The sequence below is a fragment of the Heptranchias perlo genome, chromosome 41, assembly GCF_035084215.1.
Source record: "Heptranchias perlo isolate sHepPer1 chromosome 41, sHepPer1.hap1, whole genome shotgun sequence".
NCBI classification, from domain to species: Eukaryota; Metazoa; Chordata; class Chondrichthyes; order Hexanchiformes; family Hexanchidae; genus Heptranchias; species Heptranchias perlo.
In genome coordinates this window covers 5,166,035-5,193,196 of record NC_090365.1, presented here as the reverse complement: position 1 = coordinate 5,193,196, position 27,162 = coordinate 5,166,035, and the positions used below count along the sequence as shown (strand labels likewise).

At 42.5% G+C, this 27,162-nt stretch overlaps 1 protein-coding gene across 4 annotated transcripts in view; it reads right to left on the bottom strand.

Moving 5' to 3' along the window:
- pak4 (p21 protein (Cdc42/Rac)-activated kinase 4) overlaps positions 1-27,162 on the bottom strand; it is a 112,629-nt gene that overhangs the window by 30,698 nt on the left and 54,769 nt on the right. For 2 of the 4 annotated variants that reach the window (XM_067974976.1, XM_067974977.1), the window contains exons 2-3: positions 14,909-15,114; positions 11,055-11,279 (exon numbers count right to left, since the gene is read on the bottom strand). In XM_067974976.1, the coding sequence (XP_067831077.1) occupies positions 11,055-11,258 (204 nt within the window). In that variant the 5' untranslated portion in view covers positions 11,259-11,279; positions 14,909-15,114. The remainder of the gene's footprint in view (positions 1-11,054; positions 11,280-14,908; positions 15,115-27,162) is intronic. The other 2 variants (XM_067974978.1, XM_067974979.1) reach the window with 1 other exon arrangement.

Here is a 27,162-nt window from a genome sequence, read left to right as displayed (position 1 = left end):
TGGTTTCTGCTAACTAAATAATGTTTGCACTGGCCTGTGCTCTTTTTTTTAAAACTTCACAGCCATTCAGTTGCTAATCTGCTTATTTGTTTATACTGCCGCTCCCTTCATAAACTTAGCAGTGACCCCATTACACACTACAGCAACTTCTGCGGGGCTGGGTACGGAGGCGCAGACAGGGAGGGGTGCATCGAGCTAGGTTTTCTAGTCTTGTTTCTCCAGTTTTCTCTCAAAAATTCAGATCTACAGTGCCAGTTTGGCTCAGTTGATAGCACTCTTGCCTCTGAAGATCACAGGTTCCAGCCCTACTGCAGGATTTGAGCACATAATCCAGGCTGAAACTTCAGTGCAGTAATGAAGGAGTGCTGCATTGTCAGAGGTGCTGTCTTTCAGATGAGACATTAAACCGAGGCCCCCGCCTGATTGATCAGGAGGGCACAAGAGATCCAATGGTACTGTTCGAAAACGAGTTATTCCTCAACCAACACCAGGAAACAGATTAACTGGTTATTTATCTCATTGCTGTTTGTGGGACTTCGCTGTGTAAAATTGGCTGCAGCATTTGCCTCCACAACAGTGACTACATTTCAAAAGTAATTTCATTGGCTGTAAAGCACTTTGGGATGCTCTGAGGACATAAAAGGCACTGTATAAATCCAAGGGATCAGTCTTGTGCCTCCAAAGCTTGCGTGTCTCCCTTGGGTCTTAGTGACCAGAACTGAACACAGTTCTCAAGGGGTGATTTGATCAGAGCACTATGCAGTTTGAGCAGGACTTCCTCTGACTTGCACATTCTGTTGGCTTTGTTGATTGCCGCTCTGTTTTGGTTGGAGTGTCAAGTCGACCAAGACTCCTAACTCCTTTTTAACTTCATCCTCGGCTATTTTAACAATACTCAGAGTACTCAATATGATTGGGCCTAAAGGTTAACCTAGAACCTGTTGCTATGTTGTATTTGAATCCTCTATAAAAGGACGAAGTCAACAGACAATACCTGACAAAATACCAGATAATTGGCAAAAGAACCAGAGGAAAGATGAGGAGAATTTTTTTTATGCAGCGACTTATGATCTGGAATGCACTGCCTGAAAGGATGATGGAAGCAGATTCAATTGTAACTTTCAAAAGGAAACTGGATAAATACTTGAAAAGGAAACATTTGCAGGGCTATGGGATTAATCGGATAGCTCTTTCAAAGAGCCAGCATAGGCATGATGGGCCGAATGGCCTCCTTCTGATCTGTAAGATTCTATAAGATAAATTATAAATGTAAAAGCACTACAGTACACGGCTTAGAGCATTAAAGAAGAATCAGTAGCAGAATTCTTTTTGATTGACATTTAGAAACATCATTTCACACCATTGTTAGTGCATGGAATTTGGACATGTTTAAACAGTGTAACCACAAGACCATAAGAGATAGGAGCGGGAGTAGGCCATTCGGCCCCTCAAGCCTGCTCCGCCATTCAATGAGATCATGGCTGATCTGATTTTTACCTCAACTCCACTTTCCCGCCTTTTCCTCATATCCTTTGACTCCCTTGCTGATCAAAAATTTGTCTAACTCAGCCTTGAATGTATTCAATGACTCAGCCTCCACAACTTTTTGGGGTAAAGAATTCCAAAGATGCACGACCCTCTGGGAGAAAAAATTCCTCCTCATTTCCGTCTTAAACGGGCGACCCGTATTCTGAGACTATGCCCCCTAGTTTTAGATTCCCCCATGAGGGGTAACATCCTCTCGGCATCTACTCTCTCGAGTCCCCTCAGAATCTTGTATGTTTCAATAAGATCTCCTCTCATTCTTCTAAACTCCAATGAGTATAGACCCAATCTGTTCAATCTTTCCTTATAAGACAACCCTTCCATACCCGGAATCAACCTAGTGAACCTTCTCTGAACTGCCTCCAATGCATGTATGCCCTTCCTTAAATAAGGGCACCAGAACTGTACGCAGTACTCCAGGTGTGGTCTCACCAGCACCCTGTACTGTTGTAGCATAACTTCCCTGCTTTTTTACTCCATCCCCCTAGACATAAAGGCCAATATTCCGTTTGCCTTCCGGATTACCTGCTTCACCTGTATGTTGACGTTTTGTGTTTCATGTACGAGGACACCCAGATCCCTCTGTACCACAGCATTTTGTAGTATTTCTCCATTCAAATAATATTTTGCTTTTTTATTTTTCCTCCCAAAGTGGATAACTTCACATTTTCCCACATTAAATTCCATCTGCCAAATTTTTGCCCATTCGCTTAACCTTTCAATATCTCTTTGCAGACACTGTGTCCTCATCGCAACTTGCTTTTCCACCTTTCTTTGTATCATCAGCAAATTTGGCCACAAGACACTCTGTTCCTTCATCCAAGTCATTGATATATATTGTAAATAGTCGAGGCCCCAGCACTGAGCCCTGCGGCACCCCACTAGTTACAGATTGCCATTTTGAAAATGACCCTTTTATCTCGACTCTTTGTTTTCTGTTAGTTAGCCAATCCTCTATCCATGCCAGTATATTACCCCCAACACCATGAGCTCTTAGCTTGTGCGGTAATCTTTTATGTGGCACCTTATCGAATGCCTTTTGGAAATCCAAACATACTGCATCCATTGGTTCCCCTTTATCCACCCTGCCCGTTACTTCCTCAAAGAACTCTAATAAATTTGTCAGACACGGTTCCCCCTTCATAAAACCATGTTGACTCTCCTTGATTGTATTATCAAATCAAAGCTAGTCAGTCCCTCGTCAAATATTCTCACAACTGATGGTTGTGACCAAACCAAAAGCTGTCTCAGAGAATTTCCATTTATACACAACATAGGAGTTTGTCAATTTAATAAGGGACTGTAAACACAAGTCCCTTCCCAAATATAGAAATTTGGAAACAGAAGTAGGCCATTCAGCCCCATAAGCCATTCATAACTCTATTTACCCGCCTTGGTTCCGTAACCCTTAATACCCTTGCCTAACAAAAATCTAGGGATCAGAGATTTAAAATTATTAATTGAGCTAGCATCTACTGCTTTTTGTGGACGAGAGTTCTATCACCCTACTATTGAATCTACCATATAGATAATACGTTGTAAGCAGATCCTTTGAAATTGATTTCTACATTGATGGCAAATGGCAAGCGTTAATTGCCCAGTTACACAGATGCCCGCCATAAGCGTTGGCACTACAAGTGGTGGGGACTGTACTGGAGTTAGTGAGCGAAGCAAAGACTGTGTGAACTTTTAAGAATAGGTTAGATAGGTGGTTGAGGGAAAGGGGAATAAAGGAATACGGGAACAGGATGGGCACACGGGATAAATGCTGCATTGTAATTTTCATGTAATTACATTTTCCTGCTCTGCAATGCACTGAGCACCTGCGATCCTCAGGTTACCATTCCTTTGGTGGCTGCAGTTCTGGGTCTCCTGAAGTGGCCCATTTACAGAGGAAGGGACAAGATGGACATAAAATCTGCCATTTTTATACAAAGTCAGGTGGAAGTCATAGGAAGGAACGTAGGAATAGGAGTAGGCTATTCAGCCACTTGAGCCTGTTCCACCATTCAATTAGATCATGGCTGATCCGTATCTTAATTCCATCTCCCCGCCTTGGTTCTGTAACCGTTCATATTTTTACCTATCAATCTCAGTTTCAAAATTTTCAATTGACCCCCCCAGCCTCAACAGCTTTTTGGAGAGATATTAAAAGATAGCGAAGATGTGACGATGAGACCCAGGTGAGGATATTCTGTGCATGTAAACAACAATCTGCATGCACTGCTTAGATTAAGGCGCACACTTCCTGCTTCTGATAAACCGACAGATCCCAGCTGGAAATGGAATCTGGATTTGAGGAGTTATACTAATCCCACTTGTATTAAATTTTAGGAAATACACACAGGTCGTCCTGTAATGAAGGACTTCTAATTTTTCTTTTTAGACAGAATTGCAGAATGTGATACCCAAATGACCAGTTAAAAACACTCGAATCACACGTAATAAAAATGGAATTTGGCCAATTCGATCACTAGAAACCAGTGGCCTCAATTAGAGAGAATAACAGCCCCTTTGTACATTATAGGAAAGGCTTTCTGCTTACACAGAAAAACATGGGATTCACAATGCAAACCCTAAAGTAGAAGTACAACTGTATCAATCTCATGGGGTTTATTCATTCACTGTAAACCAGGGGCTATGGGCAATAGTACAATATTTTATACAGCATACAATCTGGGCACTGAGCCAACTTGTAGTTACACTGCAGACAGATTCACACAGTACCAGAACAAAGCCATGGGTGAGGACAGTATCAGATTCTGGTGTGAATCGCTCACCAGCATTTATTGCCCTGACTCATGAATGAAGAATGGCCACTTGGGTGAGGCACGAGGGAACTGTACCCCTAGTGGTCAATGGCTACAGCAGAGAAGAGAAAAAAGAATTGTAGCAGTGGGCTTGGACCAAATTTACAGCCGGTCCAGAATGCAAAAAATGTTCAATAGAGTCGCTCACTAAAGTTCAAGGCCACGACTTGCACTTTTAAACAGAAAACCGGCAGAATCAATGAATAGGAGAGTAAACTTTTCACATCTGCACTTATACTAGTCAGGGAATTACACATCCAGTCATGATTTTCTGCCCATTCATTTTAATGAGCAGAAATTTAACGGCCTGGGAATGCACAAACCTCGACACACCCGCACTCCCCAAGCCACGCAGCACACCCCTCCACCCCTCGCAATGCCACACACCCCCTCCCCACGACACCACTCTCCCTCGCGACCCAGCACTCCCCACTGCCCCCCCACACACGCCCGGGCTCCCCCCGCAGCACCGCACTCCCCAATACTACAGCTGTAACGTTAATGCAACCAAAGTTACTGAATAGTGCAAATGGTTTTATTTTCAGATGTAAAACTATTAAAAAAAAACTGAAGTTTAACAAGTAATCAAATATCCTGGCTTTTATGCAAGGTTTCATGTGGAATCAAGCCTGAAAGAGCAAACAGGCTGTGGGCAAAATGATAAATATACAATTTCTGGCTGTGTGGCGCCTCTGATTTCCTACCTAATAAGCTCTGGTTTGCAATTGTGTGCCTTTGTGGGGAGGAACCATGCAGAGGAAAGCGCTACCACACAGGCCGGTAAAGGAGTTAACCCGGGCCTAAGGAAAAAGTGGATGCTGAAACAAAGAAGGAGATATGCAGAGTCGTAGCCAAAAGTTTGGTCAAAGAGGTGGGATTTAAGGAGGATTCTAAAGGCGGAGAGGGAGGTGGAGGGTTTTAGGGAGGGAATTCCACAGAGAGTGGGAACTAGGTGGCTGAAGGCACGGCCGCCAATAATGGGGCAAAAGGGAAGGGGGGTTGAGGTGAGAATACACAAGAAGCCGGAGTCAAAGGAATGGAGAGAATGCTCTTTCCAGTTTTTAAAACCACAGTGTGTAATTCAATGCCTATTCTACATAATAATGTCATTCACTCATGTTGGATGTCATCATTTCCTCTTCTCAATTTAAAAAGTCTGGATGCAGAACAGTTCCAGACAGGGAAAAAAAAAAATCAATCTGTATAATTTCATTGCATGTTGATTTTTTATAACTCTGGTCCTCCGTTGGAGACCAAGCAATGAAAAATACATTTAATATCACAAACTGTTTGATCACAAGTTTGACATGTAAAGGGGAGTTCTAACATTCTGTTCATCTCTAACAAAGCTGCCCTAACTAGTGATCTCTATTTTATCCCTTAGTTTCTACAGTCTTACTGCTTTTTTGACACGACAGAGTAAGAAAAACGGCTGAGTGAAATTAGTTGCACATCATGCCCTCTCCACACTCCCATCATCTGCTCACAGCCATGCTCCCACTAGTGGCCTTTCCAATACTTCCCACAAATCTGAAAAAGGAAGGAGGGGAAGGGAAGTGAGGAACCAAGAAAGAAACCAAAGATAGAAGAAAGGACTCAATACAGTTGCAAAAGAAAAAAACTGCACAAAAAACCAAAAAAGGTTGAGAATATTCAAGGGGGATAAAACATAATGCCCCCGTCATACCCTTCACTCTGTTCAAAATTGTGAAAATTTCAAAACTCTGAACGAAAGTCCTGTTGTGCTTCACATTTTATTCATACATAAACAATTTATACCAGAAACATGGTGCCGAAGGGGTGAGTGGACTAACTTTCTCCCCGGACCCACCAATGCTGCTCGGAAATGGATCCCAGCGAGGTGCGCATGAGTTACAGGAAGGAGGAAGAGGCGTAGGTTACCGTGTTTGTAGCTTAGAAGTAGCGTAAGAAGAAACTTCAGAGAACCACTGAACTTAACAGTATCAATAAAACAGAGGGAAGAAAATTTACACTGGAGAGAGATCATGCCCATAGTTTTAAAAGAAAAGGGCATATGTATTGGATACTCTCCGGAAATCATCCACAGTGCAAGCCCAGGTAAATAACATGAGCAACAGAGCCCAGGATGTGAATAAGTGTCACATTTAAGGAATGCTCAATCGGTTTGCTCTCATCAGCCCTACTGAACTATCCTCTGATCATTAACTTGTTCCACTGAAACATCGGAGTTACAACATGGTGCTGCTCAGTGTTGATGAGTTATGTGACTACATAATCATCCAATTCATTCACAGTTACAACTTTTCCTGGCTTTGCCCAGGATTAGATTAGAAGGCAGAAAGAGACCTGAAAAAGGCACTTAGCCCATCGGGTTTAATTTCCAATTCTCTCCCCTGCATCAAGCCCACCTCAGCATATTCCCTGCAGAACGAGAGCAAATCTGCCCATTTCTTTACTGAAAGCGTCACTCGAGTGTGCTCTCACTGTGCTAACCAGCAGCCCTATTTCATGTGTGAAATGAAAAGCTGTTACTGATTGGGTTGTGTTTTGCATCCCGCAGCTAGTTTCTGTTCTGAGAAATGGCCAGCAGCACAATGAACAAAAGTAAAAAGAAAGTCATTTACAATTTCCATGCAAAATTAAACAAACTCCAATTGAATGAATGCCAAAGCAATGCTCCTTAAAACAGAAGTACCCATGTTTAGGGGATCCTATCAACAGATATGTCAGTTTATTTACTATCATTTATTAACATCTTGAGGATGTTCAAGTTTGTGCAGAGGTTTGAAGCCTGAACAATCCATTTTGTTTAATACCACTGACTGGATAAAAGCAGCATTTCACCCACCACAGGAGTGACGTGATTAAGCATTCTCTATTATATAATAGTCCAGCATGCCAACCAACTAGAAAGAGATAGTTACATAAACTGAAAGCTTCCTAATGAGGCAATTGCCAAAAACAGAATAAAAGAAAATTGACCGATTTAAATCTCAGCAAAAGTTTGCCAGTTAAAAAAGAAATGAAGATGTTTTAACTGAGCAACCAGTAAGACACATAATCCAGTGGCTGGAATGCCTGTGCTCCCGGGGAGCTGCTCCGTACCAGTCAGTCCCAGGCACTGATAGCTGCAGACTGACACCACATGAGGCTCCATCTGAAAGGACCACTTTTTTTTTTAAAACTAAACTGTATTCTCTCTGTGCCTCATGATTCAATGCTGTCGTTTCATGGCTATTGATGTCTCCCTATTCTGCAGCCTGCTGCATTTACTCCATTTTAAGACAATGAGGAAATGCAGCACCGTCTGAATATGAAAAACAGATGACAAAATCACTTCAAATTGTGAATCTATCCCTCCCAATATCCAGGAATTGACAGATCTGTCTCTTTTTCTGTATCATCTGATAAGTAAAGAAATAGGTAAATGCACCAAGATTGAAAAAGAAATGTTATGGGGAGCAGGGAAAGGGGAACAAATTATACCCATACAGTAGGTGTGCCACTTATGATGTGGTTTGACTGACCAAATGAGTAAACCACATCTGCCCAAACCAAACACATTAATACGTGTACAAGTGTCTCTATTTGCCCACAGAAGCAGTGCCTTGTGCAACCAAGCTTGTTGTTTTAATGTTCTGTTCCCTAGCATTGTGATGATTCAATCCATTCTAATTTGGTTTTATTCCGTGCCCAACTTTATTTTAAAAAAACTTCCCTCGGCCTTGTAAACATTCAGACACAATCTCTACAGAAATTAGGTAGGTGTATGTACAGCTGCAAAGGTCACAATAGACTCATGAAATCCTCGACACAAGCTTCTCACTAACCTCTGTGTACAGCAGTCAACTGAGGAGCTGCAGCTTCATCAATCGAGGAAATGTAATCCATCAGACCTCACCCGTCCAATTATAATGGAAATCGGAAATACTGGACATATCAGGTCTGCATGGATAAGTCCAGTTAAAGCAGCTTACACTGTATGCAAAATGTTCAACTTTCTGAAGTCCAGCACAATACCAGACTGATTCTCCCACCCACCAACCCATAACAAAATAAAACTTCAAATAAAGACCGCTCTGATACGGAACTTTGGAATCTCAGTAACGAATGAAAATTCCAACGAAAATTCTAGGTTTCGCCGGAGTGACAAGTTTGAAAAGATGAAGCACGGTGAGAAACATTTCTGAACCAGCTGTCGTCAGAGGCTGAGATCTCTCTCACAACGTACACAGTTTAAGTTCATAGCACAGGTAGGACATTAACTGGGTAACTTTAGAAAATCAAAAGGACAACAGTCATAGTTTACTTGACCTTCCTGACTTGCGGGATGAAGATGGACACCCTCATTTCAAGAGGAGGCGTTCAAATGGAACCAATTAAACAAAACCAGGTGGTTCAAGGAGGTATAACTAAGGCTAATCGAATGGTTTCCTTTTTAGCCTATCGCTGTACTACTTTATAATTTAAGCAGTAGATGATTGCTTTACCAGGGATGAATCTTGGGAGTCAGCACTGAATCTACTTAGTGCAGGGAAACCAGTTTCATAAGCACACATGTGTGTTTTTGCTGGGCAAGCAGCAGTGTTCTACACTTGTAAGTTGGACAGTTTTAGCCACTTAAAATTCCAGGAGTACCTCTAGCCCACTTGGCTCTTGCCAAACTGTGCCTAAACACTCTTGCACTTAGATTATGGAGGTGTGCCCTACAGGGAGACCGTGTGCACTCAGTGTCAGGCAAATAGAAACTCGACTAATGTGGCTCGCAGTAGTTTGGACACTATAGCAACCATTATATTTAAAACATGCCAAACCAGACACCTAGCTGGTCAAACAAAATACTGATTTCTGTCCAGCTTCTTCAGTACTGAGGTTCAGTGTGTTGTGAAAATGGCATTAGTACTCACTTCACCTAAACAAGTAAACAACTACTAAACCGGGGGTGTCCAAACTGCAGCTGTGAATCCTGGCAACATGGCTCACAAAGCCCAAGCAATTTAGTCTGATTTGTGCTTCAATTTCTTTGCTGCTAGTTTGCTCTGTTTGAATTTCATAGGCCTGGCAACCCAGAAAGGCATGTTGCCTCGTCGGGGGATAAATTCTAAATGGAAACACCCAAATCTGTTAGTATCAGCAACTGGAGATCCATACAAATTAATGAGAACAAAGAAATTTGATGAGCCCCTTCCCCCACCCCCAGGTTCATGGCACACACATAAATGGCCCTCAAAGGCTGTCTCTACTCTAAACAATCTGAAACAGTATTAAAATCATAACTTTGTATTTTTTAAAATTTAAAATGATGACGCAACTCAATTGTTTAACATAATAATTGCTCCTAATGTCAGAACACGCCCAGAATCTGGCCCTGCACGTGGGATAGATATGATGCACCACTTGGGTTGAATACAGGTCAACATGCTGTTGATGTTTCTCCCCACCTTCACTCACTCAGGCAACCAAAGCCAATTGCAGCATTTGATCCACTGCCTGGATGAGAGCTGCTAGCTCAGCACAAATTAGGGGTCAAATCTGTGACCTGACAGTTTCTGCAGTTCAATATTGCACCATGCAGAGTATTTATCCAGTGTCACTGGGGGAGCTTCTGATGAGTTGCTTTATTCATTTTGAAAAGTTCATAAAAATAATAGACTTTTTGGCATTTGAAATTTTTTTTTAAAAAAAAATATAAAACCATACACAAATACTCCAGGGACTTTTTGAGCACGAAATGTAGGCTGACACTCCCAATGCATTACTGAGGGAGTGTTGCACTGTCACAAGTGCCGTCTTTCCGACGAGACATTAAACCAAGGCCCCTTCTGCCCTCTCAGGTGGGCACAAAAGATCCCATGACACTATTTAGAAGAGTAGTGTGCAAATTGGCTGCCACGTTTCCTACATTACAACAGTGACTACACTTCAAAGAAAAGTACTTCATTGGCTGTAAAACACTTTGGAATGTCCGGAGGTCATGAAAGGCGTTATATAAATGCAGGTCTTTCTTTTCTTCTTTACAACACAAAAGGAGGCTATTCAGTCCATTGTGTCTGTGCTAGCTCTTTGCAAGAACAATTGAAAAGTAATCACACTACCTTGTGCACTCCCCATAGCCTTATATCTTCCCCTGCTGCAACCATTTATCCAATTTGCCCTTAGGTGTGTTATTTGTAGCCATGTGATTTATATCAATTAGTGTTAATTGTATTCAGGTGGTGCGTATCAATTGGGAACTCTCATTCATTTATAAGAGAGCTGATCTAGGGTGTAGTGTGGAGCTCTGTGAATAAAGGCTTGGAAGCAACTGAAAACTAGACTCCAGTATTCTATCCTTCACCACCTGGCTATCAAATTTATAACAATGTGATGCTAGGTCGCTGCTTCAACCACCTTCTGTGGCAAAGTATTCCACATTCCAATACTGTATAAAGAAATTTCTTCTAACTTCTCCTCATTCTCTGACAATTTTAAGTTGATGATCCATCATTGACTCTCTAACCCAAGGAAATAGCCTTTCCCTATTTGCACCATCAAAACCCTTCTTAATATTAGAAACCTCTCAAACCTCTTCTTAGCCTTCTCTACTCCGGTGGAAATAGAATCTCAAATCTCTCCTCATAATAGTTTCCCATCTCTGGCATCATCCTAGTTAATTAACCAACAGTTTAACGCATCCTGAGCTCTCGGAGAGCTGTTTGTAATGACCGTATAACATACCTTACGTGGAGCGAGCTGAATGGGTGTGATGTATGATGGATCGACCAGTGGTTTGGGCCGTTTGGCCGTATCCTCGAGGAGGCTCTGCCATTGCCTCGGAAGCCCGGTAAACTTCTGCTCCTGCTGATCGAAGCCAGTGTGAACACGGTGCTCAAAATTCACAGGTGCTGAGATCTCGACCCGCTTCTTCTTTTTTCCAAACATAATTGAGATGAATGTTAAATCCTGACAGGGTGAAGAAAAACAGTGTAAGCTGATTCTCGAGGGATGCAGATTAAAAAAAACTAAGAACCTTCGCAATTTTAAAAACACAAGTAAAATATCTGCAAATTAAAAAATAATCAACAGTCACAATATTCCCCTGGCAAACTAATTATGTTTGCGGACATAACAGCCACTGCACTCCAAAAGTAATTCATTGTGTGAAGTGTTTCGATGAGATGTTGCAGTATGATTCATTACTTATTAATGACAGAATGCAGGCAGCGTTCTATGGTACTCCACTGCTGGCTGTACAATATCATAATGAAGCCGTAAAGTCTGCACATTACACAAATCCTGGTGATTTGATTTTTTGCCGTCTCCTCACAGACTCCAGCTGGCATACGCCTCCACGATACTTTGTCCAGGTGCCAAGTTCTCGTGTTTGAACCTAGGCGGCAAACGTTGAGCGCAGGCTGCTTGACTGCAATAGGCACCACAGCTGATCCTGCTCTCACCGTGTGTGTGTGTGTGTGTGTGTGTGTGTGTGTGTGTGTGTGTGTGTGTGTGTGTGAGAGAGAGAGAGAGAGACACACAATTCCAAGAAGGGATCACTGGTTTAGGAGTAGGAACTTTGGCCAATCTCCCCCACCCCACCCTCTAGCCCAGTGGTGCTGAGGCTAACTGAGCTTCATTGGGTAAAGAAAATTTTGCTCGAGGTGCACTGGGCTAGAGACTTGATTGTAGTGTGATGCTGGCAGGACATATTCAAATCACAAGCTCAGTGTAACGGATGCAAAAGTTTCAGATACCGTGGCTGAAGGTATTGCCCGGTGAAACATTGAGCTGTACAGAAGGTCCTGGGTTCAAACCCCATTCTGTGCTGAGGTAAAGCTGGTCTCAGAACCCTTGGGCTAAGGTGAGGAATAATTATGTAAGATTCATGCTCTTGATCACTATGCAGTGAAACTGCAGGAATGTGGTGCAGATTATGCATGTTCACAGAATCATAGAATCTTACAGCACATAAGGAATCCATTCAGCCCATGGTGCCAACTCTTTGAAAGAGCTATCCAGTTAGCCCCACTCCCCCTTCTCTTTCCCCATAACCCTGCAAATGTTTCCTTTTCAAGTACATATCCAATTCCCTTTTGAAAGTTACTATTGAATCTGCTTCCACTACCCCTTCAGGCAGTGCATTCCAGATCATCATAACTTGCTGTGCAAAAAAAACTACTCCTCTCCCCCCTGGTTCCTTTGCCAATTATCTTAAATCTGTCTCCTCTGGAAACAGTTTCTCCATATTTACTCCAGCAAAACCCATCTTAATTTTGAACACCTCTATTGAATTTCCCCTTAACCTTCTCTGCCCCAAGGAGAACAATCCCAGCTTCTCTAGTCTCTCCACATAACTGAAGTCCGTAATCTCCGGTACCATTCTAGTAAATCTCCTCTGTCCCCTCTCCTAGGCCAATGTTGACGGAGGATAGGATTAGGGTTGGATGTGATTCCTGTTAACGCTTGCTATCTAAACTCTCATGAAAAATGGCCACTGGGAAAGTATTGGAGGGCTGCTGGCACCCATGGCATTTGTTGTTTGTGGGATCTTTGTGTGCACAAATTGTCTGTCACATCTGTCTCTAAAACAGCAGTGACTAAACTTCAAAAGTAACTTCGGCTGTGAAGCGCATTGGGACATCTTGAGGACTTAAAAGGTGTCTATAAATGCAAGTTCTTTCTTTCCTATATGGTTAAGAAATCCATAAGCTTGTTTTATCAAACTGATTTGAGGGGCTACTGCTAGTCAGATTCTAAGTGTGATGAAAAGTACACAGAGACTCTGAAATGTCATTGTCAATTCAGAATCTGAATAATGCTAGATTGATTCCTTTACAACAGCCTTTAGGCTCTACAATAAAATATAAATCAATGCCCTGAAATTATTCAGTGGTGCCAAAGTACTTACACAATAATATTAAACAAGTCCATATTCAGTGACATGAACATTAAATCACACACCTGTGCCAGGACCTTCTCAGTACTGCTAATGCATGCTCATTAATGACGATCGTAAATCCCAGTATGTCGAAAATACTCACAAAGCTTCAGGAATAGCAGAGTGCAGCCTGCATTCATATTACTGTTTTATAGTCAGCAGCCCCCATGTCACAGACACAAATTGAGAACAGCACGATACATTACATATTTAGCACATGCCAATAAAAAGGTCTGTAATTTCCTGCTGATGGTTTGATGGGTAATGCACTACTTGGTATGGTACTGAGCCCCACAGACCAGATGTTACCAGGTTTGAAAGAAAAAGACTTGCATTTATTTAGCGCCTTTCACGAAATCAGGATGTTCCAAAGTGCTTTACAACCAATGAAGTACTTAGTCACTGTTGTAATGTAGGAAATGCAGCAGCCAATTTGTGCACAGCAAGCTCCCACAAACAGCAATGTGATAATGACCAGATAATCTGGTTGAGGGACACCGGTTGGCCAGGAATCCAGGAAGAACTCCCCTGCTCCTCTTCGAATAGTGGCCATGGGATCTTTCAAGTCCACCTGAGAAGGCAGACGGGGTCTCGGTTTAACCTCTCATCCAAAAGATGGCACCTCAGACATTGCAGCACTCCCTCAGTACTGCACTGGGAGTGTCAGCCTAGATTATGTGCTCAAGTCTCTGGAGTGGGAATTGTACCCACGACCTTCAGAGGCGAGAGTGCTACCCACCGAGCCACAGCTGACACCAGGTTTGATCCTCAGTTAGGTGATCTCTATCGGGGCACTACATTTGGCTTCAGCACTCCTAGGAAAGTGAGAAAAAAAATATCATTGGCCATTGTTCTTGCCCATAATCGCCATCTAGTGCCATGTGTGGATGTCGGGGGAGGACTGGAAGGTTGTGATTTTGCCCCCACAATTTATATGCTTGCTGATCGAGGTACCGTAGGGCTAATGGTCCACAAGGAACTATATGCCAGCAAAAAACATTGCAGCCTTTGGGGTGGAGAGGGAAGGGCTCCTAAAAATAAATGCAAAACAGCACAGTATTTACCACACCACCTACATATTAAATAGTTTCAACTACAAAATTATAAAAGCTACTAAGCCTTAATTATTCTGTCACTGGTTGAAGGCAGGAGTTTCTGGTGGTCAAAAATGCACCAAAAGTTCCAGCCTCCTGTTCCTAATTCTTAGTTATTTTAAAATTTGTAACTGGGAGGCCTTATTAACTTGCAATAGGCTGCACTTTTCTAAAGCAAAAGAAAAACTCTCCAAATTGGTGGTGCGGCTTATATACACAACACACTAACAATCCAGTGGCATCATGCTCACAGAGGGAAGAAGCTTGTCTACATTTTGGAAGGTTAACAACGCCTGGCTTCAAGAGGTTAAAGAGAAACTCTCAAGAGTGTACACTGTTGACAGAATTCTCAGACACCAGTTTGCAGAATTTTACATCAAGGAACTATTCCGGAAGATTACAACTGCCCGTTTATTGTCACAGCTGAAGAGCTAAATTTAAAAGCCTCAGGATTCAGAGTTCACCACATTCTTTCTGACAAGAGCTGCTTGAGCCCTTCTTACACAATAATTTGTTTATAGAAAGCCTGCAATTCAAGTCAAAACAGAGGGGAAAAAAATTACCTTTGAAAAGGAAGGATCCGGTCTTTTTTATGGTTCCAGTAACTGAAATAGCTGCAGTGCACAGTGAAAGCAGTGGGACCAGCAGAGATGATGCCTTCCGGAGTAATGCCCTGAATCTAGTAACAAGCTTTTTAACGTGGGCTGAACGCAAGATGTGAATGGTTGGCTATGTCGAGAGTGCCTTTGAAGTGAGTCCACATTCTGTCCTGGAAAAGGAGTCAAGAGACAATATGGTATCAGGAAGAATATGTTGTCCTGCACACAATCAGAAAGGCAGTATTCTAATGGACAAGAATCAGGACTAAATCATTGAACAATGGAATCAGATTAACTAGCTGCTCTGTAGCGGAAAAGTTAACCATCACGGTTTAGTCAGCACATAGCAATGCAATCAGTATTTAAAAGCACGGAGTGCTTCTTGAACTGGCATTGATGGAGGAGACAGACTGACAATCAAAGGATTAGTCTCCAACAGATGGAATTTTTTTTTTACTGTTGACCAGTAAAACGCATTAAAAAATGAATGAGTAGAAAACATCAGATATACACTGTCCTCATTAAAGTAATCTTCACAAGGTAAGCATTCTGTACAGAAAGATGTAGAATGCACAGTAGCATGTAATGTGACAGAAGAGCTGAATGCCAAGATGACGACAGCCTTAAAATAAAAACTCGCACACTCCAATATCGCAGAACAGTCAAATATGATTCCAATCTCAGTATTTCAGCCTCTGATCTGAAAATCCTTTGTGAATTTATTTTTTAGGCTTGTATTTAGCTGAATTACAACCAGAAGAGGGAGTTCCTCACTGCTTCACTCCAGAGTCAGGTTGGGCTCCAATGCCAGATTTACACTACAACTCATAAGTGTTGGTGCAATACAAAACCACTTTGAATTACCACAACGACTGTCATGTAAATTGTGACCTTTGAGATTTATTAAAGATTAGAAATTAGGAGAATTCTTTTTATACAGAGGGGTGTTAGGACATAGAATGTTCTATCAGAAACAGTGGTGGAAGCAGAATCAATAGTAACCACTTTTAAAGGGGAAGTGGACAAATATCCAAAAAGAAATATTAAAAAAGGTTATGTGGAAAGGGCAGTGAATAAATCGCTCTATCAGAGAGCTGACACAGGTAGGATGAGCCAAATGACCTCCTTCTGGGCTGTAATAGTCTGTAACTTAAAACAAGGCCCTAAAGTGTCATTTGTTTGTGTAAGTTATTAGGCAATAATAATTCGAGGGACTCAAATTAAATCATATTATGCAGTGACTCAACAGATGTGACACAGAGGCTCCCCAGTATGAGTTTGTTTGTTGTGAAGTTATTACTCAATGTTATGTTCACATTATTGATCATAGAATATGGTCAAACACCAGTTTAGTTATGTCCCATTTCTAGGTATTTCATAATGGCCTTTGGTGAGAAACAAGAATATCCATTTTTCTGTACAATTGATGACTCTCTATTAAATTGTACTCCAAAATCATGCATTTCAAAGCCTGGAATTTCAATTAGCAGTTGTTAATTATGCCTCCAAGGTTCAATTCCTGCTTTGTGCTGAGTTAACCAACCTGAGGCACCATAATTTGAAACGGAAAAAAGGGGCGTATGACAGATGTCAGGTTGATAACACAAGTGAGAACCAGGCAGAATATAGAAAGTTCAGAGGGGAAGTGAAAAAGGAAATAAGAGGGGCAAAGAGAGAGAATGAGAATAGACTGGCCCAGCCAAGATTAAAGGGAATCCAAAAGTCTTCTACAGGCATGTAAACAGTAAATGGGTAGTAAGAGGAAGGGTGGGGCCGATTGGGGACCATAAAGGCGATCTACTCATGGAGGCTGAGGTACTAAATGAGTACTTTGCATCTGTCCTTACCAAGGAAGAAGATACTGCCACAGCCTTAGTAAAGGAAAATATAGTTGAGATACTGGATGGGCTAAAAATTGATAAATAAGAGGTACTTGAAAGGCTAGCTGTACTGAAAGTAGATAAGTCATCCGATCCGGATGTGATGCATCCTAGGTTGCTGAGGGAAGTAAGGGTGGAAACCGCGAGGTACTGGCCTTAATCTTCAAAACATCCATAGAAACAGGGGTGGTGCCAGAGGACTGGAGAATTGCAAATGTTACACCCTTGTTCAAAAATGGTTGTAAGGATAAACCCAGCCAGTCAGTTTAACCTCAGTGGTGGGGAAACTTTTAAAAACGATAATCCGGGACAGAATTAACAGTCACTTGGACGAGGGTGGATTGATTAGGGAAAGCCAGCACAGAATTGTTAAAGGCAAATCGTGTTTAACTAATCTGATAGAGTTTTTTGATGAGTTAATAGAGAGGGTAGATGAGGGCAATGCAGTTGATGTGGTGTATATGACTTTCAAAAGGCATTTGATAACGTGCCGCACGGTAGGCTTACCATCAAGATTGCGGCCCATGGAATAAAAGGGGGCAATAGCAACATGATGAATAATTGGCTAAGGGACAGAAAAGAGAGTAGTGGTGAACGGTTGTTTTTCAGACTGGAGGGAGGTGTACAGTGGTGTTCCCCAGCGGTCAGTGCTGGGACCACTACTTTTCTTGATATATATTAATGACTTGGACTTGGGTATACAGGGCACAATTTCAAAATTTGCAGATGATACAAAACTTGGAAGGGTTGTAAACAGAGAGGAGGATAGTGATAGACTTCAAGAGGATATAGACAGGCTGGTGGCATGGGCGGACACGTGGCCGATGAAATTTAATGCAGAAAAATGCGAAGTGATACATTTCAGTAGGAAGAACGAGGGGAGGTAATATAAACTAGAGGGCACAACTCTAAAAGGGGTACAGGAACAGATAGATCTGAGGGTATATGTGCACAAATCGTTGAAGGTGGCAAGGCAGGTTGAGAAAGTGGTAAAAAAAACATATGGGATCTTGGGCTTTATAAATAGAGGCATAGAGTACAAAACTATGGAAGTCATGATGAACCTTTATAAAACATTGGTTTGGCCACAACTGGAGTATTGTGTCCAGTTCTTCAGGAAGGACGTGAAGGCCTTAGAAAGGGTGCAGAAGAGATTTACTAGAATGATTCCAGGGATGAGGGACTTTAGTTACGTGGATAGACTGAAGAAGCTGGGGTTGTTCTCCTTGGAACAGAGGCGGTTGCGAGGAGATTTGATAGAGGTTTTCAAAATCATGAAGGGTCTAGACAGAGTAGATAGAGAGAAACAGAGAAACATAGAAAATAGGAGCAAGAGTCGGCCCCTCGGGCCTGCTCCGCCACTGTTCTCATTGGCGGAAGGGTCAAGGACCAGAGGTCATAGATTTAAGGTGATTGGCAAAAGAACCAAAAGGTGACATGAGGAAAAACTTTTTTTACACAGCGAATGGTTAGGATCTGGAATGCGCCGCCCAAGGGGGTGGTGGAGGCAGATTCAATCATGGCCTTCAAAAGGAAACTGGATAAGTACTTGAAAGGAAAAAAATTGCAGGGCTACGGGGAAAGGGCAGGGGAGTGGGACTAGCTGGATTGCTCTTGCACAAAGCCGGCGCGGACTCGAAGGGCCAAGTGGCTTCCTTCCGTGCTGTGGCCTTAGTGATTCTATAACTGGCCTGTTTGTCCCTGGGCTTGAGGCACAGAGAAAGAGTTAAAGTATCACTGCCGATCACTATCAAGTGATCCCAGCCGGAACATGCCCATGCATGGATACTGGCCGGGGAGAAGATCGGACACAGCTACGATGCCCACAGTGGCCAAATAGCATGACTCAAATTGCCCAGGCTTACACATGGAACAGTGGGCAAGATACTGGAAGGTTGCTGGTGGTCGTGTAATTGGAACCAGCCTGAATCCGCACCTTCAGGAGAGGAGGGGAGAAAATTAGATTGGGGACGGAGGGGAATATTAATGAAAGAATAAGTGTCTCATTATAAAAACTGCTCAATAATTAAGTTTCTTCTCAATTATACACTAAAAAAAATGTGTAAATATACATTGCATAAAGAGAGCACTGCACACAACGTGCTTGAAATAGACTCGTCTAAATCGCATATGCCTGTCGCTTGGGAATTCTTTAGTTTCCTTTGCTGGACTAAAACAGCGAAATCTAACGACTGCCAGCAGTATTCATCTCTCGCAGATTGTATATGCCTACATTCCACTTTCAAGCCATCTCATTACCGGGCTGATGACAACTTACTGACAAGTCGGACCCAAATATTGTTCCGAAAATGCTGGTTGTCGTGGTGATTGCAGGCCATCCTAGAATTCTTATTTTTGAATAATTCTGTCTCGAGTATCAGGCATCAACAATGCCACTTCACAGTGTCCTACTGGATTGCATTTTATTCACATGCAGTACTGACGCAGTGTCTATATTACTGACAGTACTCAGTCAGAATAAAACATGGAGGGATTTGAAAACAAAGATGAGAATTTTAAATTATCGAGGCATTGCCAGACCGGGAGCCAATGTAGGTCGGCGAGCACAGTGGGTGATGGGTGAATGGGACCTGGTGCAAGTTAGGATGCAACAAAAACTAGACACAAAAAAGCTCCACCTGAAAGCACGTTAGTAAATCCCAAACACTCAGTGACTTTATCTGAACCACTGCACTCTGCTTCAATGTGGCAACCATCCAGCACTACAGCCAACGGCAGTCAGAATCCACTGAACGCAATGACCTGATCAGAACTCCTCACAGTGCAAGAGCAATACACTACCTCTGCAGTGGCTGTCGGGACTTTCCAGTACAAACGCACTAGGAGTCAATCACAATCCACCACTACAGTATTTATGTGCCAACAGTCGCTCGTATTTTACAGGAGAAATATTAATAAGCTTCCACCCTAAGCAGCTCATGGACTTCATCCAATCTTTCTCATTAAGCAAAGACTTTGTGGAGGGTGAATCAGTGCTTGAAATAAATTTCCTCATTTGTAGAGTAGCCAAGTAGAACAACACACTATCACAAAGTGCTTTCAGACTTGCCCTTTTCTTGTTCAGGTCCACAGGCAGCAATGCCTGTGTGCAGCTCTCCCGCATTTGGATTTGTCAAATGTGCTAGTCTCTCTAAGCCAGCTGAGACTCCCCACTCCCGGTCTCTGAACACTGGCCACAGAATCAGGGCTAGTTCTCCCAAAGTAAATCAGAGCCGGTGACCCGCCAAGAAATCCCCATCTGAAGCTACAATGCTACAAGGACATTTGCAAATAGCAGAAACCTTGAGGGAGTTAGTCAGTGTAGCAAAATTTTCATAATTCAAACTTTGCACGGCAACACAGGAGTGACTGAATGTATGAACAGGGAAGCATCATTACACTTTAGGGGGAACACAGTGTTTACCAGATTAAAAATAAACTGTAGCACATTTTAAAATTCAACTGAAGTTGAACCAATCAAGTCTGCCAAAGCACTTCATACAGATACTCAAATTGTTATTCACACTACAGGGAGGGGGAAGGTGAAACATGGTTGGATTTATAATCTCACACACACACAAAAAAATTGGGGCTCCCTAAAGGCTCACTTGGTAAAAGGCAATGTGTAATTGAGCCATACAATAAGGAAGGTCCCAGCTCCAATACCAGTCTGCGATGGGTTAGCTCATCTTTGCCAGTATGGCGCTAGAGGTCATACAACTGGCACAAGTGCCCCAGAGTTTGGGAAGGTAAAAATCAGCCAGGGTTGCTAACCACAGACCCCCACCCCCACCCAAGCTGAAAAGTGTGCTTGTGCAGACTTCTGATTCATTCATTGATTGATTGATGCCTTCCACAGTCAAATAGCTTCTATCATTTACCTGGCCTTTATGGCTAAGTAGTATGCCAGGCATTTACTTACCAAGACACGGAAGGAGATAAGGCCAGAAGGTTGAAGTGGGGAAGACAAAGCTTGGAAATAATAAAGAAGTGAAATGGGTACCATTTGAGGAGATAGTTAACAAATTTACACATCTAAGTAATTAATTACAGAATGTAAAAATAGGCAGAGAGCAGGAAATTGTTTTAAGAGATTAAGAAAGTGAATAAGAAGGTATTTTGCAAATTTATAAAAGCTCCTAAGAAGATTACACAGGAGGAAGCGAAAGCTGGAAAAACAAACTGCTGAGAGGCATTGAGAAAAACATGTGAGTACATCTGTAAGGGAGGAAGATGGAAAAACAAGTGAGGAGGCAAAGAGTACTGTAGGAATGTTGAACCGAGTTTCTCAACTGTTTCCGCCATCGAAAACATGGCGGTATTGTGAAGCTGATAACGAGGATGTACGTAAAGTTCAGAGAAAATGTAGGTCAGTCATGAAATATTCAATACAAAACTCTTCCTGCAATATTTATACAACCAGGATCTGATGGAATACATCCAATAGTGCTTAAAGGAGTGGAACTGCTGCTCCTGGTCACTAACTCAGATACTGGTGGTTTCTTGAAGAGTTGATCGATTTGGGTTACTTGGATCATTGTCCTAATCCTGTCACCACCACCACCTAGGGCAGGCATTGGACGTGTTCCAATTGGCTTTGTGCCAGAGCTAGGGAAGGAGAAATCTGGACAGGAATCTGGCCCATCACCATCCAGTGATTGCTGCTGGAACTGCTTATATGTGGACTGCCATCATGTTTGACTGTGACAACCCGAACTACCAAACAGCCCGGGCAATTGAGGCTCATCCATAAAGAATGGCCACCTGGTTGAGATACCAGAGGGCAGTCAGTATCCCAGCAATGGTCAATGGATTCAGGAGAGGAAGGAGAAGGAGTTGAAAAAGGGAGAGAAGGGAGAGGAGACATACACAAGTGCAACTGGGACAATTTATTTAAAATTAACGTGGACAGAATCAACAGCAAAGAAATAACTTGCATTTATATAGTGCCTTCCACGACCTCAGGACGTCACAAAGTGCTTTAGAGTCAATTTAAGCACAGCAAGGCCCCCACAAACAGCAATTTGATAATGATCAGATAATCTGTTTAAGGGATGTTGGTTGAGGGATAAATATTGGCCAGGACACCGGGAAGAATTCCCCTGCTCTTCTTCGAAATAGTACCATTGGATCTTTTACGCCCACCTGAGAAGGCAGACTGGGCCTGGGTATAAAGTCTCATCCAAAAGATGACACCTCCAACAGTGCAGCACTCGCTCAGTACTGCACTGAAGTGTCAGCCTGGATTATGTGCTCAAGTCTCTGGAGTGGGGATTGAACCCACAACCTTCTGACTCAGGTGAGAGGGCTACCACTGAGCCATGGTTGACACCAGTATGTGACATGGGGGGGAAGCTGCAGGGAATGAGTTCCAAGACCATCGGCACTTTTAGTGGCATGTGCCAAATCAGTGAGAATATGAAACATACCTGACCAAATTGGTTTATTTGAACAATTTACACAAACCAAGAGCTCAGTTATTCTATCAATATCTAACTACTTCACTCAACTATTACTGTTCCCGGAATTCTTCCTTACTGAAGGTCACTGAGGCGAACCTCTGCCACAGTGGCTTAAAGCTCTATGGAAATCAGCCCAGAAAATCATTTGTTCACAGAGGCTGAACTGGGAGAAACGGTTTAAAATCTGATCCCCTTGTCTGGCCAGCAACACGTGCTACCCCTCTGCTGAACTGTGGGAGGTGCTGTCTTTCAGATGAGGCAAGACTTCATCTGCCCCCTCAGGTGGACTTAAAAGACCCCATGGCTCTATTTCGCAGAAGAGTGGGGGAGCACTCCCCGGTGTCCTGGCCAATATTTATCCTTCAAGCAACATCAAAACAAATGATCTGGTCATTATCTCATTGCTGTTTGTGGGACCTTGCTATGCACAAATTGGCTGTCGCGTTTCCTACATTACAACAGTGACTGCATTTCAAGAAGTATTTCATTGGCTGTGAAGAGCTTTGGGGCGTCCAGAGGTCAATACACAAGATAAGGGCGCATGGGGTTGGGGCAATATATTAGCATGGATTGAGGATTAGTTAATAAACAGAAAGCAGAGTAGGAATAAACAGGTCATTTTCAGGTTGGCAGGCTGTAACTAGTGGGGTACCACAAGGATCAGTGCTTGGGCCTCAGCTATTTACAATCTACATTAATGACTTAGATGAAGGGACCGAGTGTAATGTATCCTAGTTTGCTGACAATACAAAGATAAGTGAGCAAGTAAGCTGTGAGGAGGACACAAAGAGTCTGCAAAGGAATATAGATAGGTTAAGTGAGTGGGCAAGAAAGGGGCAGAAGGAGTATAATGTGGGGAAATGTGAGGTTATTCACTTTGGTAGGAAGAACAGAAAAACAGAATTTTTTTTAAATGGTGAGAAACTATCAAATGTTGGTGTGCAGAAAGATTTTGGTGTCCTTGTCCACGAAACACAAAGATAACATGTAGGTACAGCAAGCAATTAGGAAGGCAAATGGTATGTTGGTCTTTATTGCAAGGGGGTTGGAATACAAGAGTGAGGAAGTCTTGCTACAATTGTACAGGGCTTTGGCGAGACCATACCTGGAGTACTGCGTACAGTTTTGGTCTCTTTACCTAAGGAAGGATGTACTTGCCTTAGAGGCGGTGCAATGAAGATTCCTGGGATATGAGAGTTGTCCTATGAGGAGAGGTTGAGTAGAATGGGCCTATACTCTCTGGAGTTTAGAAGAATGAGAGGTGATCTTATTGAAATGTATAAAATTCTTAGAGGGCTTGACAGGGTAGATGCTGAGAGGCTGTTTCCCCTGGCTGGAGAGTCTAGAACCAGGAGGCATAGTCTCAGGATAAGAGGTGGGTGATTTAGGACTGAGATGAAGAGGAATTTCTTCACTCAGAAGGTGGTGAATATTTGGAAATCTCTACCCCAGAGGGATGTGGATGCTCAGTCATTGAGTATATTCAAGACTGAGATCGATAGATTTTTGGATTCTAAGGGAATCGAGGGATATGGGGATCGGGCAGGAAAGTGACTGGAGGTTGAAGATCAGCCATGATCTTATTGAAAGGCTTGAGGAGCCGGATGGCTTACTTCTGCTCCTGTTTCTCACGTTCTTATGCGAAAGGCATTATGTCTAGGGCACGCAAAAAGTTTAATGTGGGGCGCCTGTGCTGTGCATTTGCACTCCGGTCTCCGCACTGCCAGGTGGAGCTCATGCTGATTCCTGACAGATAGTGTAAAAGGATCGGTGACATGAAGGTCACTCTCTGAAAAGAGAAACAAGAATCCACAGCAAATACAAAAAGACAACTTATAGGTACGTCACCACCTTCTTGGAAGGCAGGGTTGGCCGTAATGCTGTTCCATTTATCTTTGCAGGACTATGTTCACTCTCATGCCTGCAGTAACCTGTACCAAAATATTCTAGCAAATCTGCCTTGGTTGGTATTTTGTGCAGACACTAAAAGGACCTCATTTGTCTACTGGAATTCCAGAAATATGGCACGAAATGCCTTGTGCACTAGACTCAGCCTGAACATATCAAGCGTGACTGTGAAATTGGGGAGAGTTTTTTTTAAATGTGTGTACATTATATTAAACATTGAGTATTTGTGCACTTCCTGTTCACAAACCACTTCCTTTTGCCTTGATTTTTGGTCACAATTCTAGGTCAACATTTAACATTGAAACTGCCCATTTAATCAGTTATAATGGGAATTCCCTATGTAAACAGGTCAAGTGACACTGTAGTAATGGCAGCAACCATTAGGCAGCAGTGTCGTGCCTCCAGCTCCTAGTCTAACAGACCACTGTAACCTGACATACTGTGAGCAACATCACAGGAGGTTCACCAGTGTACATAAAGCAGCCTTTTCAATCTTCAACCACAAATGTCACAGGAACATGAGAAATATTTGCTACAGGCGATGTTTTGAAGAAACATTTATACATTCCACCATCACACTGGTAAAGTGGAGTGCCTGCGCATCAGAAATACAACGTAATACAAAATTAATTATTGTAATTTATTTTTTTAAAAGAAACAAAAACTTTGTATTTAGGGAAATTTGATTTTTGGACAAAGCTAAATTCTAAATATCAAGAAATGGAATTGGGTTAAAGCACATTGGTTTTCTCCAGCTAGTGCTGGGGTACAATCCTACTCGGGTACACCATTAGTGAGCTAGGCATAGAGTCCGGCAGACTATTTGAAGTAGGGTATCGTAGCCAAGTCCGATCCTGTCCTCGGCTGACAGCCGCACGCCTCCTAGCTATTGTACTGGCCAAGATCAGCTGACTCAGCACAGACCTGGAATTGAGCATTAGACCTTCCTGGTTTGTATGGCTTAATTAGTTTTTTCTTTAAAACAGTAAACTATAAAGAGAGGGGCTGGGGAACATAATGGATTAAGCACATTGTCCTTCCACCTTTAGGACCTTAGACACATTATGCTGGCTAAAGTTTTTTAAATCAGAGGCCTCACGCTACTCAGCGAGGGTTTCTGCACTGTGAGGCACGTAGCAATGGATTTGAGATAATTGCACTGTTAAGTTATACCGCAATATCCCTGGTTTCCACTTGCTCTACTGTACAGGACTTCTGAATGGGACATTTCCCACCGACAGGAAACCTGTGTAAACCAATTCAGATTCTGGAGTCATTCAAGTCACTGATATAAAATGCTTGCAGGAAAGGTAGTCATTTGCACTGTGGAGCCATTAGGAAAACTCAAGCAGCTAAATAACCATCCATGTACCTGCTGGAGAACGGAAGTGCTGGCCTGGTACATATGGTGTCACACTTGCCTCGCAATCAGAAGATTGCAGCTTCAAGCCCCACTCCAGGACCTGAGCATATAAACTAGGCTGACACTTCAGTGCAGTACAGAGCATTGGAAGAAGTGCTATCCTGCAGATGAGACATTAAACCAAGGCTTGCTTCATTGTGTCGCATGACTTTGAAGATTCTAACAGCACTATTCAAGAGGAGCAGGAGAATTTTGCCAGTGCCTTGGTCACCATTAACTAACTGATCATTCCCCTCATTGCTGGGATCTTGCTATGTGCAAGATGGCCGTTGCGTTTCCCTACAAAACAACAGTCACTGCACTTTAAAGTAATTCATTCTTGGTTCAGATCAGTATCACTGCAGGACAAGTCTCACACAAATTCTGACTTCAGAGTTGGAAACCCAACCAACTCCATGTTCATTTTCAAGACAGTGAAACCAAAGATGACTACCTCAATTTGTATCTTCCAATTCACCTGCCACTCACAGCTTTACAACAGTCACTACATTACAACAGTCAGTCACTACATTACAACAGTCAGTCACTACATTACAACAGTACTTAATTGGCTGTGAAGCGCTTTGAGACGTCCTGAAAGGCGCTACATAAATGCAAGTCTTTCTTCTTTCTTTTCTAGAATGAAGACAAATATTACAGTAGCAGTAAATCTACCAGACGCCACATCATCCAGAAGAACCATTACAATCATAGTTCTATACATCCCACTGTTGTTTTGTCGGTAAACACGGCGGCCAATTTGACCACAGCAAGGTCCCACAAATGGCAAATGAGATGACTGAACAGTTAATCAGTTTTAGTGGTGATGGTTGAGGAATAAATGTTGGCCAAGAGGAGTGGTTTAATTTTGTACAAAAAATATTTCATGGAGATGGGGCTACACTTTTTCATGTTAAATTTAAAAGGAAAGATCAATTTCTACTTCCCCATGGGGTTTATTTATTGGGTTATTTTTGTGGCAATATTTTCATGTGTCGGGTTGCTCTTTGAGAAGATTATTTACCGCAAAAATAGCTGGTTTTATAGTAAATCAGGAAGTAGTGGTTATGTGGCAACAAGCTTGGTGTTTTAGAAGAGTATAGGTTGCAGGAGGAGCGGAGGCTAGAGGGAGGCAAGGAATTCAATTGTTTTGAAATCCTAAGAAAGAACGAGTCAGAGTTGGAGACAGTGCTTACAGCCTTGGTTTCAAAGTTGTAAAGATATAGGGAGGAGGAAGAGCACGTAGGATTGATATGTCTGGAGGAATAAGAGAATTGCTCAGAGCAGCAATGACCATCACCATGATTACCCCATCACAAAAAAATCATGTATTTATTATATCCCTAAGCATACTCCCAGGAAAAGCAAATCCATTCAACGTCAACACACTGTCCGAGGGGGTGGTGGAGGCAGATTTAATCATGGTCAAGGGAACTGGATAAGTACTTGAAAGGAAAAAATTTGCAGGGCTACGGGGAAAGGGTGGGGGAGTGGAACTAGCTGGATTGCTCTTGCATAGAGCCGGCGCGGACTCGATAGGCCAAATGGCCTCCTGCCATGCTGTCA